The following is a 13870-nucleotide window of genomic DNA, read 5'->3' as shown; positions in this document are numbered from 1 at the left end:
TTATTGCAGTTGTTATGCTGTTTCCAGTATTGCTGCAAAATGAGAAGATGATGGATTTCCTAGGATAAATTTTGTGTGTACCACAAATGAGATTCCATTTTTTTTCCTTGAATAAATAACACTCAAGCCTTTTCTTATGTATTTGCAAAAGATATAATAAGAAATGAGCCAGCAGAGAGAAATGAAAGGCCAAAGACTCAGTTTGTCCTCAAACAGTGAGAGTACATTTTTATTAGTCTAAGAGGTTGATTACCTCCCCCACCCCAAACCTCCTGAGAATTGGAGAGTGTGCCCACCATGCAGGTTCTGAGAATCAGATTTTACAGTTGAGAGCAGTGAGCAGGCAGGGACCGCCTTTGCCAAACCCAGAAGCTGCTTTTGGTATAAACTGAATTTTGAAACTGCAGGGTGGGGAAAAGTCAGATTGTCTGGTTTTGTAATCTCTGAGCTCCAGGGCATGCCATGGGGGTTGGCCGCTTTCCCCAACTTCATGGGGGCAAATCTCTTGAGAACTTTGGCCTGTTTTTATGGCCATCCTTTTGGGGAGAGGATTTTTCTTTATTCCAGACCCTGCACATACAAAGAGCAGAGGGAGTAATTTTCTGTCTGGCTACTTCTTGCTGGTGGAGTGGGTATTGTTTTAGAGTTTGTAGTTTGGTTGGAGTCTGGAGTGACTACAGAAGAAATATTTTTATTGTCTTCTGTGTGAGTAATGGCAGTGATTTGATCCAGGAAGAACTGTAAAATGTTGAAAAGACAGGGTAAAGCATAGAGGCCAGTAAGGAGGGAGGTTGTGTGTGTGTGTGTGTGTGTGTGTGTGTGTGTGTGTGTGTGTGTGTGTGTGTGTAGGGGTGTGGGGGAAGCCAGGAGGAGGAGCTTGTTGTTGAATTCTGAGCCTGGTTCCTATGTCTTTGGACACTATCTTCAACTAGCCTCGATTTGTTCATAGAAACAGCACTGTGTGTGGTGGAAGGCATAGTTTGCTCCCTTTATAGCAATCAAGAGATCTACCTGTCTTCGATTTTGGAGTATCTCTTTGACCAGGGCATCTAGGTGGTCCCTAATGGTGTCAAGCTGATCTGAAATTTCTGTAAGACTTTCTGAGAGCTGGTTAGACAGAGAGGATAACTGATGCAAAGAAACCCTCACTCCTATTGTTCCTTGTCTAAGTCCTGAAAGAATGGCCACAGTGGCCAGAAGAGTGATATGTTGGATGGCCCATTCACCAGCTGAAAGGTATTGATATCAAGGAAAACCTGACAGGTAATGGCCAATTTAACTGTGAATAGGGAAGGTGGTGGACATGTGAAAGGCTTTCCCTAGAGCAGGAAAGTCATATATTTCTCCTCATCCTTAGCAATATTGGGAAATAGCTGGAGACTAAATCAGATGGAAAATGGAAGACCAGTTAGGAGTATAGTGCCAGGAGGGCCGTCTGGGATGAAGTGGCTCAGAGAGTCACCAGAGGTAGCGATAGCAAGGTTGCATTAGTAAAGCTGGAGAGAACTGACAAGATTGGACATTGGGAAGGGGAGCCTATTATGGGGCTTTGTGAAGTAGGCTTCAGGTTCCTAGGGAAAATGTTGGGGAGGACTGAGTTTTACACAATTTTACCAAAAGATGATCACTAGATTCCATTGGGAAAGCCCTCCTACTTTTTCAAAGGTCCCCCAGTATCTGTACAGGGTGAAGTGACAGCCCAAGGGTAGTGTAAGCTAGACCAACAGCCGGACAGGGAGTGACTAGTTAGCAATCTGGGGTAAGCAAAGACATACCCAGCAAGGTAATGGAAGGGCACTTGGGAGCCCCAAAACTCCAGTCTCTTGTTTGGGCCTATTTTGGAGAGAGGTTCTCACTGTGCTGTAGCCTTGGCTATCCTGAAACTTTCTCTGTAGACCATGCTAGCCTTAAAGTCACAGAGATCTGCCTGCCTCTGCCTCGTGAGTGCAGGGATTAAAGGCATGGGCTACTACATTTAGCCAGAGCTAGGTCTTTCCCCTCTAATAGAAGGTGGATCACTTTGAACAAAGCCAGGATGACTGATTGCCCGCAGCTGTGGCATCTGTTTCGCCTTGTGTTATTCATCATCTGTCCATCAGCAGCAATGTACCCTGCTTGCAGGAGAAAAACCCACTAGGCCATTGTTTTGTCTCAGTTAGCTATCTTAGAAGTTCATTTTTATTACCTAGTCATGGCTCCTTTTCCTATCTGAGTGCCTATCATAGAATCTGTCTAACTCCTCTCAGTGATCATCTAACTGCTGTTAGGGTTTTTGGGGTGCAGACCATTCTAATTGCTTCCACGCTGTCAAAGAGGGTGATTAAAAGGAGTCCCTCAGAGGAAAGTTTATAGGTCATGCATGATTAAACCTAACAGATGGCAAAGATACAGACATAAAACAGCCATGTGATGACAGAGTGCAAACTTGGAGTGTACTATGTGAATGAGGGAGTATCTATAGCATAGAAAAAGGCCAGACTGTTCGTACTACTATAATGCTTGCTTAGATCTTAGGTTAAAATATTTGTGAAAGTTTTGCCATTATCTAGGAAGACAACAGAGAAGAAAAGCAAATGAAAAACCATTGACAGACTTTGTCATAGACATTAGCAAGGCTGATCATCATCATCATCGTCATCATCATCGTCGTCATCGTCGTCATCATCATCATCATCATCAGGTCATCATTGCCCATCATAAGTTGTAAGGCTATTCTTTGGCTCAAGAACTTGAGGCATCTTTTATTGGCAAGCATAAGTTCAGAAGTCAGATGTTTGATCTCCTTTATTATAATCTTGTAGGAAAATTAAGAAATAAAGTTAAACTAGATACACTGAAACCAAGAGAAGAAAAAGTGGGGAAGAGCCTCAAACACAAGGGCACTGGGGAAAATTTTCTGAACAGAATACCAATGGCTTATGCTCTAAGATCAAGAATTGACAAATGGGACCTCATAAAATTACAAAGCTTCTGTAAGGCAAAGGACACTGTCATTAGGACAAAGTGGCAACCAACAGATTGGGAAAAGGTCTTTATCAATCCTACATTCCATAGAGGGCTAACATCCAATATATACAAAGCACTCAAGAAGTTAGACTCCAGAGAGCCAAATAACCCTGTTAAAAATGGGAGACAGAGCTAACAAAAATTCTCAGCTGAAGACTATCAAATGGCTGAGAAGCCATTCTAAAGAAATGGTCAACATCCTTAGTCATTAGGGAAATACAAATCAAAACAACCCTGAGATTCCACCTTACTCCAGTCAGAATTGCTAAGATAAAAAACAGAAGTGACAACAAATGCTGGCGAGGATGTGGAGAAAGAGGAACACTCCTCCATTGTTGGTGGGATTGCAGACTGGTACAACCATTCTGGAAATCAGTCTGGAGGTTCCTCAGAAAATTGGACATTGAACTACCTGAGGACCCAGCTATATCTCTCTTGGGCATATACCCAAAAGATGCCCCAACATATAACAAAGACACATGCTCCACTATGTTCATAGAAGCCTTATTTATAATAGCCAGAAGCTGGAAAGAACCCAGATGCCCTTCAACAGAGGAATGGATACAGAAAATATGGTACATCTACACAATGGAATATTACTCAGCTATCAAAAACAATGATTTCATTAAATTCATAGACAAATGGATGGAACTAAAATATATCATCCTGAATGAGGTAAGTCAATCACAAAAAATCCATACAAGGTATGTACTCACTGATAAGTGGATATTAGCTGAAAACCTCAGATTACCCAAGATACAATCCACTGACCACATGAAGCTCAAGAAGAAGGATGACAAACGTGTGGATGCTTTAGTCCTTCTTAGAAGAGGGAACAAAAATATTCATAGGAGGAGATATGGAGACATAGTTTGGAGCAGAGATTGAAGGAAAGGCCATCCAGAGACTGCCCCACTTGGGGATCCAGCCCATATACATACAGCCACTAAACCGAGATAATATTGCTGATGTCAAGAAGTACATGCTGACAGGAGCCTGATATAGCTGTTTCCTGAGAGGTTGTACCAGAGTATGACAAATACAGAGGCGAATGCTGAAAGCCAACCATTGGACTGAGAGTGAGGTCCCCATTGGAGGAGTTAGAGAAAGGATTGAAGGAACTGAACCAGTTTCAGCCCCATAAGAACAGCAATGCCAACCAAACAGAGCTCTCAGGGACTAAACCACCATCTAAAGTGTACACATGGACAGACCCATGGCTCCAGCTGCATATGTAGCAGAGGATGCCTTGTTGGGCACTAATGGGAGGAAAAGTCCTTGGTCCTGCCAAGGCTGGACCCCCCAATGTAGGGGAATGTCAAGGGGGGATATGGGAAGGGGTGGGTAGATTGGTAGGGGAGCACCCTCATAGAAGAAGGGGGCAGGGGAAACTGGGAAAGGGGACAACATTTGAAATGTAAATAAAAAATACCCAATTAAAAATGTATGAAAAAAAGATAGAAGCCTTTAAAGACGAAATGAATAAATTTCTTGAAGAAACAAGGAAAAAATACAATCAAACAGGTAGAGGTCTTTAAAGAGGAAACAAATAAATCCTGGAAATATATACAGATGCAGAGAAATACAACTAAAGAGGTGAAGGAAATAAAACTGTGCAAGGCCTGAAAGTAGAAATAGAAGCTATAAAGAAAACACAAACTGAGGGGATCATGGAGATGGAAAACCCATGGAAGAGAACAGTAACAACAGATTCAAGCATCACCAACAGATTCGGAAGATGGAAGAGACAATCTCAGGCATAGAAGATACAGTAGAAATTGATACATCGAAGAAAATGTTAAGTCTAAAAATTTCTGACACATATCATCCAGAAAATCTGGGACACTATGAAAAGACAAAATGAAGAAGAACAGGAATAGAAGAGGAAGAGTCCCAGCTCCAAGGGCCAGAAAATATTCTCAACAAAACATAGATGAAAACTTTCCCAACCTAAAGAAGGAGATGCTTATAAATATACAAGAAGCTTATAAAACACCAATTAGGCTGGGCCAGAAAAGAAAATCCTCCTGCTTGAGAACAAAGAATATTAAAAGCAGCAAAGAAAATGGCCTGGTAGCATAAAAAGGCAGACCTATCAGAATTACACCTGACTTCTCAACAGAGGCTCTAAACACTAGAAGGGTCTGGACTGATATCTTGCAACCTCTTAAAAACCACGGATGCTCACCATCCCCCAACTCTCAATAACTATAGAGGGAGAAAACAACATATTTCAAGACAAATCCAATTCAAACTATCCACAAATCTAGTCCTGCAGAAAATACTAGAAGAAAAACTCCAACCAAAGGAGGTTAACTAAATCCACCCTGTCCCCCCCAAAAAAAACCCCACAGAAAATAAGTAATTCAATACCAGCATAAACATCACTAGTGCGTGGTGCTTGTGAGTGCACATGCACTCACCACTCACGAACACACACACACACACACACACACACACACACACACACACACACACAAACACCAACATCAAAATAACAGGAATTAACAATCACTGATCACTAATATTTTAACAAGAGTAAACTCAATTCCCCAATAAAAAGACACAGGCTAGCTGTATGCGAAAACAGGATTAATTATTCTGCTGCATACAAGAAATGCACCTCTGCAGTAAAGATAGATGTTACCTCAGCGTGAAGGGCTAGAAAACTTTTCCAAGCAAAGGGGCCCAAAAAGAAAGATGGAGTAGCCATTCTAGTGTCTAGTAAAATAGACTTTCAAGAAAAATTGATCAATAGAGAAGGACACTTCATACTCATCAAAGATGATACCTGAATCTGAACACCTATGCCCCAAATACAAGGGCACCCACATTTGTAAAAGAAACATTGCTAAAGCTTAAATCACATATTGCACCCCACACATTAATAGTGGGAGACTTTTAACACCCCACTCAGACCAATTGACAGGTCACACAGACAAACACTAAACAGAGAAATAACAAAACAGACATTCTCAATCAAATGGACCTAACATCTATCTATAGAATATTTCAACCAAACACAAAAGAATGTACCTTTTTCTCATCACTCTTCTGGTGCGCTAGAGATACCAACCCACCCACAAAACTTTCAACTCAAAATTTTTTCTGTCTACAAGAAATGCAGGGATCTTAGATGGAGCCAGAGATTGGGGGGAATGGTGAACCAATAACTGGCCCAACTTGAGGCCCTTCCCACGAGCAAGCACCAGTCTCTGACACAATTAATGATACTCTGTTATGTTTATAAACAGGAGTCTAACAAGGCTGCCTTTTAGAGGCTTCACCCAGCAGCTGACTCAGATGTAGATACCACAGAGAAACAGTGAATGGAGCTTGGGAACTTTTATCAAAGAACAAGAGGAAGTATTGAGACCTCTAAAGGGATAGGAACTCCAGAAGAAGACCAACAGAGTCAACTAACTTAGACTCTTGGGGCTCTCAGAGACTGAACCACCAACTAAAGATTACACAAGGGCTGGACCTAACTCCCTTTCATATGTAGCAGATGTGCAGTTTGACCTTCGTGTGGGTCCCAAACAACTGTAATGGGGGTTATCCCAAAAGCTGTTGCCTGTCTGTGGGATATGTTTCTCTAGCTGGGCTGCCTTGTCTGGCCCCTGTGGGAGAGGAAGTGCCTAGCCTCACAGAGACTTGATATGCCAGGGTGGGGTGATACCTAGGAGGGCCTCCACCCTCTCAGAGGAGAAGGAGAAGGGGGGAATGTGGGGAAGGATTGTGGGAGGGGGTGATTGGGAGGGGGCAGTGATAGGGATGTAAAGTGAATAAGTAAAAATAAATAACAATAAAATCTGACATCTAAAAGAGTTCAGGTGAGATATTCTTAACCCCCCACCCCTTTTTTTGGTAACTGAATGGTAAAAGCAAAGGCACCTAGTGTACCATGTGTGCCATGGGGCAGAGATAAAAGCTGACTAATGTGGGACAAAGCAGGTTTAATGTACTGGTGGCGGAGCAAAATGTTCTTAGAGGAAGATGGGTCTGAATATACCAAGCAGAAATAGCAGGCGTTAAGACCCAGCAGAGCCTGAATCTCTAGCCTCTTTTCCAGCAGTGATTCTGCTGTGGCCATAGCAACTGTCCACTGACAACAGCTTGTCCACCACCTGGCCACTTATCATTTTGAGTCCCTCCCAGTTGGGATCTGTGTTTTCCCACTACTTATTCCTGGGTCATTGTAAGCGTCACGCTGGTAGCTCCCTTTGTTAACAGGCCAATGTTGTGAGCACATGATGGGGAGACCTCTTAAGTTCCCTCTAGAGATCAGTGAATATGTCATGTAAAACCTGCCTCAAAATTAAAATAAAACAAAAAAAAAAACAAAAACAAAAAGTAAAAAAAGAAAAAACAATCTTCGAGTTCTGGTGTTTCCTCCTTAGACCACTATAAAAAGGAGTGCAGCTAGAGAAGCTGCTGCAACCCTTACCTTTGTTTCAAGTAAAAGAGGAGAGGAACTGGGACTGAAAATAACTGCAAAAAGTTCTACTCCTTTAAATGGCTGTGTCCTTTGTCTTCTGAAATACTGATTATAATCCCCTAACTTCCTGGCAGAGCTGCTGCCGCTTGTGCGATGATGTCCCTTCATGTTTCCCCTGTGTGGTGTAACTGGGAGGAGGGACTTGCTGAGAGGATAGCTGGGCTGACCATCTCTACTGTCCTCTTCCTTTGCAGGTTACTCTTCTGCGGTTCAGAAATTTTCCCAGACACTCCAGTCGTTTCAGTTTGATTTCATTGGAGACACGCTGACCGACGATGAGATTAATATTGGTAAGTCTTCAGGAGCATGTGTGCGTACAACTCTTAGAAGCCTTCAGTCCCTACCTGAATTCCTTCCATTTTGGATACAAAAGCAGCATAGGGATCTATCTCCTCATCACTTCCTGTCTAATGAGACTGCTTAAGAGTGTTAAGAAAACATCCCATATATTATCGTCTCTCTCTTACAGAAGCATTGAAGATGGCTCCACTGGGGCCATTGGTTAGGCTGAAGGCAGAGTTTCCTTTAAATCATCTAAGTTAATCATATAATGTTGGACAATGTATTTCCCTTCTTGGAGTCTCATTCTTCTGCAAAATAGGGCTAATCTCCCTCTGGAAGTCATTGCAGAAGAGATTGAACAGTGGAAGTAGAAGGACCTTTGTGCTTATTTTTATTCTGATTAAAGTAAAAAAAAAATTAAAAAAGGGAAGAAAGGACCAGCAAACTATGGCTCTTGTGCCAAATGCATTTCCCTATCTCTTTTGTATGAAGTGTTATTGGGACTTAGGCACCCTTTATCTAATGGGTGTTTTGTTTGGCAGAGCGGCTTTGGATAGTAACAGGGACCAATAGCTCTCAAAATGTAAGATACAGACTTTCTGACTAGATTGAAAAAGTCTGCTTGGCTCTTGAGTTAAAAGTTCTGTATAAAGTATTTGCTAGGTTGACCATGGTGGTGCGTACCCTTAATTTCAGCATCCAGAACAGAAGCACATGGAGTTCTTTGCGTTCAATGCAAGCTTTGTCTACATAGTGAGCTCCAGGGCAGCCAAGGCTAGAGAGTGAGACTCTGTGTTTATAAAAAGGGAGTATGAGGACCCTGAACCATAAGCTGTTATGAGTGATACACTGTTATTGAAAAGACATGATGTGTGCTGTTACATTTATAATCCCCAGGATTAAAACATAGAACATTATTATTAAACCTCATTGCAGCTAATTTGAATGATATATTAATATATAAAGGATGCAATTACTGATGATACTATCCATGCATAGTTAGCAGCATAGTGGCCATCCTGGTATATTAACCTTTGAATATTTTCTTATATACTTCTATTTTCTTTAAAATTTTATTCTCTTTCTTTTCTTGAGACAAGGTCTCACTGTGTGTTTCAGGCTGGAGGTGAACTACTCTTTTAAAGGTTCATTTTATTTTTATTTATATATTTACTTACATATTTCTGTATGTCTGTATTTAGATATGGGTGTGTGAGTATGGTGCTGTAAGGGGCCAGAGAGCCAGATAATCTGCAGCTGGAGGCAGTTGTGAGCATTCCTGACACAGGTCCTGGGGTCCTTCTCAAGAACGGGGCATGGTCTTAACTGCTGAACCATCACCCTCTCTAGTCCCTGGCTTTGAACCCTTGATTGTCCTGTTTCAGCTTCATAAGTGCTGGGATTGCAGGCATATATAACCATGACTGGCTCGTATATCCATTTTCTTTGCATGGAAATTACTTCATAATAAATAATAAATTTTAGGGATATGTCTCAGTTTGGAGAGTACTTGTCAGGTATGGCAGAAACTCCAGATTTGATTTACAGCACTGCAAAAAAAATGGCGTGTGGTTGCACACACCTAGAATCTCAGCATTTGTAAGGCGGGAGTGGAACAGCAGAAGTTCAGATTTACCCTTCGCTGCATACCAACTTTGAATCCAGCCTGGGCTGTGTAAGTCCTGTTTCAAATTAAATGTGTATACAAATTTTTTTGAGTAGGGTCAAATAGTAACATTTTATATTTTTTTTCACTTAAAATTTTATATAAGAAAGTTTCCATATTGTTACAATTCCTAAGTTTCAGAAGACAGCAAGGACATTGTTTCATTCACTGTTATTCATTAACACATAAAGGAATGCTAGGCATACAGTGATGCTGAACCCGTGTTTACTAAATGATAATAATAAATGTTCTCATTCTTATATTTCATTTACATAGATTTTTGATATAGTTATAATTTATTTTCTATTTAGCTACTTTTGAGGATTCACCTGCTTTATAGTTTTTACTATTTTCATTAGTGTTCTAGAAACCTTTGTGTTAATACCATTGGGGTATTTTCATTAAATGTTCTTGTGTACCTAGTGAGATAGGTATTTATATTTGAGTTATTTCCAATATGATTGGATTTCATCCTACATATATAGGTCTGTCCTGCTCTAAGAGCATGACTTACTAAACTTATCAATAGCTCTGGTGATAAACAGCCTAAGATTGACTTGAAGATCTCAGGTTATTTGGTGTGTTACTTGGGCAACCAATCTCACCTCTTTGAATATAATTTTTCATCTGTAGAATGGACACATGAATTAATTTTTTATTGCTGTGACCAAGTTAAGGAAAGCAGGGCTTATTTTGGCCCAGTGTTTGAGGACGTACAGTCTTTGAGACAGGGGACTCATAGCAATAGTAAAAATTGCAGCAACAATTAGGCAGAGAGAGAGAGGGGGGAGGGGCAGGGGGAGAGAAGCAGGGGGAAGGGAGAGGGAGAGGAGAAGAGAATGCTGCTGTTTAGTCATGGATTTTTCAAAACTGACTTTTAATAATGGTTCTTAAATACTTTAACCTCCCTTCTAGCCCACCACCCTTAAGTAACTTAAAGGTTATTAATATGCGGGAAGTAGATCTGTTTAGAAATTGTTCTTTGGGGCAATTCCAATTTTCTTTGTCAGGATAGTGTAGCAAACCACCACACCCAAATCAGCCTCTGTAGTTCAGTGCACTCAACAGACGCCACACATGAAGCAACAGGGGCAGCTTGGTCCAGAATAAACCTGAACTGTGAGGCCTCTCTCCATTGGCTCGAGACTGTGGAAGTGGCAAAAGCTGCTGGCATATCAGGAGAAGTTCTTTGTTGAGTTACTCTTTACGAAGTCATAGTAAGCGAAGGTCAACAATACAGTGCAAGGTGAACCAAAGTACTAACCTTGTCCCACTGTCTGCGGTCATATTTATATTCTGTCTAGACATCACCTGTCTGCTTTAGCAAAACATCTTCTCACCTGTGTCTGCTTCAGCAAAATATCCTTTCATCTGTATGACCCAGCAAAACATGGTTACCAAAGAAACCAGAAATTTCCACTTCACCTGTGTTCATTTGGTTCTCTGCATTCCTCATTTTTATTTAGGCCAGGACACTAGATCACTGAATGTTGCTGTACATACTTGGGAGTGGGGGGGGCTTCTATCTATCCTCAGGTGAACCTCGTTGGAGACCCAGTGAAATCCAGGTGTGCCCACTGCACTATTCTAAATCCTATCACGTTGATAATGAAGATTAACCCTGATAGGGAGGGTGAGATATTTGAAGAAAGGTATGCACAGTGCCTCAATAAATGTTAGCAATGTAAAAGTTATTGTTAATATCAAAATCTAATTTATTTCTCTCTATTATTTATTAAAGAGTTGGATGAATGTGATATGTAATTCATTTCTGTTAGGATGACTTGGCATTGTGCCCATTAACCTCACCACCAACGAAGAGAGCTGAGAATGGTTCACTATCATTGTTTCTGCCTTCTTCTGAAAGTCACCAGAAACGTTAACTAGTGCCCTGGAAGAAATGGGCATGTAGCATAACTTACAAGCAAAGAAAGAAGGACTTCCTGGCACTGCTGGATGCCTGTGGGCATCTATGGTCTCCCTGATAGCTTTTGGCTGTGACATCTTGATGTGTGACTTATGATAGCTCTTTTACTTAGCTGCTATTTCCCTGGCAACTCCAGAATCTTCCTAGATACTCTTTGACTATTGCTGTAGCAGATATGTCCAACCTTTTTTACATTGTAATTCAACATTGTCATCTACAAAATGCACAACTGAATTGAAAACAATTAAGCAAATTCACAATTTTGTATTTCTGCTTGACTCATAGCTACCCTGTGGGTACTTACAAGCTGCAGACCATGAGTTGGCTATATCTACAGAAATGATTAAAGGAGGCAGGAGACTGATTTTGAGACTTCATTGGCTTATTGTGGCCACTGTTCTTTTTGCATTTGTCATTTTCTAAGCTGAGATTTATGTTAGTGTGAGGAGGAAGTGGCAGTGCTTCAGCATCTGGGACTGATACAGCTTGATGGTTTGGAGACAAAAGTCTTTGGGTCTTGGTGGAAGTCTACTTTGGGAAAGGAATACTTGCTCTAGAAGCTGCCATAGCAATGTGCGCTATGTCCTACTGGCCTTGCGTTGTATATCCTGTTTTACTGGAAAAATTTGTACAAGTCAGTGAGGATGGAATGCAGAGTTAGAATGTTAGATTTTGCATCGAATATACATACAGAGGGCCCAAATTTCCAGTAATGTGACTTTGAAAGGCAACTACATACATTTGCTCATAGTGGGTAGCAGTTACCTAGGTGTTGTGGTTTGACTGAGAATTACCCCCTCCCCTGCTCTCCATCTTGGGCTCATGTATTTAAATTCCTGCTTCCCAGTTTGTGGAAATGTTTGAGAGTAAGAAATACTGTTAGTATTCTGTCTAAGCTTCACCCCACAGCTACCTGCAACAGCCAGTTTTACCTGACACTATATAAGGGGCTGCTTGCCCCCTCCACTCTCTTCTCCTCTCTTCTCTTCTCTGTTCTCTTGCCCTCATCCCCTTCGTCCCTTCTCTCCCTATTCCCCTTCCCCCTTCCCTTCACATGCTCATGGCTGGCCTCTATTCCTCTCCTATTTTACTCTTCTCTCATTAACTCTTTCCACGTGGAACCATGTTGGTTTGGTGTGGTCTGTTTGGACGAGAGCTGAGACTCAAACTCCAACAAATATGGCCTTGTGAGAGGAGGTGTGCCACTTAGGGCTTACAACTCAGAGGGTCAATCTATAACCATGGTGTGGAACATGACAGTGAACAAGCAGTCAGTAGATGAGAGCCCCAAGTAGACATTTTCTTCCTATAAGTTACCTTGGTCATGGTATCTTATACAGTGATAGAAAAGTAACTAGGACACTAAGAGCGATGGAAAATAATTCTGGAGCTCATAAAACCCAAGACTTCCCTACAGGATTGCTTGGTGTTCAGCTCTAGGCATTACCCTGAATAGTCTATGTTCAGTGGGGAAAGTCTAAGGCCAAAGAATGACATTTGTTTCTAGAAGTTGTTTCTCAAATTATAGAGTATAATATACCTCATAAGGTTAGAGGAATAAATTAAACAATCCATGCAAGTCAGAGTATATGCAAATTTGTTTATAGAATAATACATTTAAACCCTCATTTTATATTGGCCTTTTTTTGGCTATTGTGGCTCATTAGATGTTTTAGTCAATGTTTGTCATTATTGTGACAAAACACCTGACAAGAAGGTTTAGTCTCTCACCATTTGACAGTCCACATCATCATGGTGGGGGTGGAATGAATGATAGCCAGAGCTTGAGGCACCTGGTCACATTGTATCCACAGGAAGCAGAAAGAAATGTACATGAATACAGAGTTCAAGTTCTTTCAAAGTATCAGACTCAAGCCCATGCAGTGATGCTGTCCATGTTTAGAGTGAGTCTTCCAACTCAGTTTTTCTAATCTCAATAATTCCTCACAGATATTCTTAGATACTAACCTAATCTAGTTAATACTTTCCAAGTATGTTCTGAAGCTTCTCTCTTGCATTTTTCTAATCCTATAAAATTGAACATACTAACCATCGCAGAAGCCAAGGTTTTTGGAGTCTTTTGTCTGTCTCACATTTGAGTTTTGTTTATTAGCTGTGGGATGTTAGCAATGGGACTTGAACACGTTGAGCTTCCATGATTCTCTTCTGTGAACTATAGAGTATAATATACTTCATAAGGTTATGTGGAATAAATCCATGCAGATCAGACTATATACAAATCATTTAGACTGGTGTCTGGCGTGTAGCTGCTGGTCAATAACTGAGAGCTCTTATTGATCCTGTTAGGAATTTTGGAGAACCTAATGTGTGGGAAAATAATATTGGCTTAAAATTGGATTCCCCAAATAACAAGGAATCTGTAGATTCATACAAATGTCATTGCTACGTGGAGCCTGAAATGGTATCTGGCTTGTTTATTTCTAACATAGCTGTGCATTGGAATCATTTGAGAATCTTATTGAATTGTAGT

At 41.0% G+C, this 13870-nt stretch overlaps 1 protein-coding gene across 2 annotated transcripts in view; it reads left to right on the top strand.

The window, feature by feature from the left end:
• Ophn1 (oligophrenin 1) overlaps nt 1-13870 on the top strand; it is a 378262-nt gene that overhangs the window by 96877 nt on the left and 267515 nt on the right. For both annotated transcript variants that reach the window (XM_006257072.5, NM_001107848.1), the window contains one exon: nt 7699-7794. In XM_006257072.5, coding sequence (XP_006257134.1) covers nt 7699-7794 — 96 coding nt within the window. The remainder of the gene's footprint in view (nt 1-7698; nt 7795-13870) is intronic.

The sequence above is a fragment of the Rattus norvegicus genome, chromosome X (assembly GCF_036323735.1).
Source record: "Rattus norvegicus strain BN/NHsdMcwi chromosome X, GRCr8, whole genome shotgun sequence".
NCBI classification, from domain to species: Eukaryota; Metazoa; Chordata; class Mammalia; order Rodentia; family Muridae; genus Rattus; species Rattus norvegicus.
This window is presented reverse-complemented; position numbering and strand designations above follow the sequence as displayed.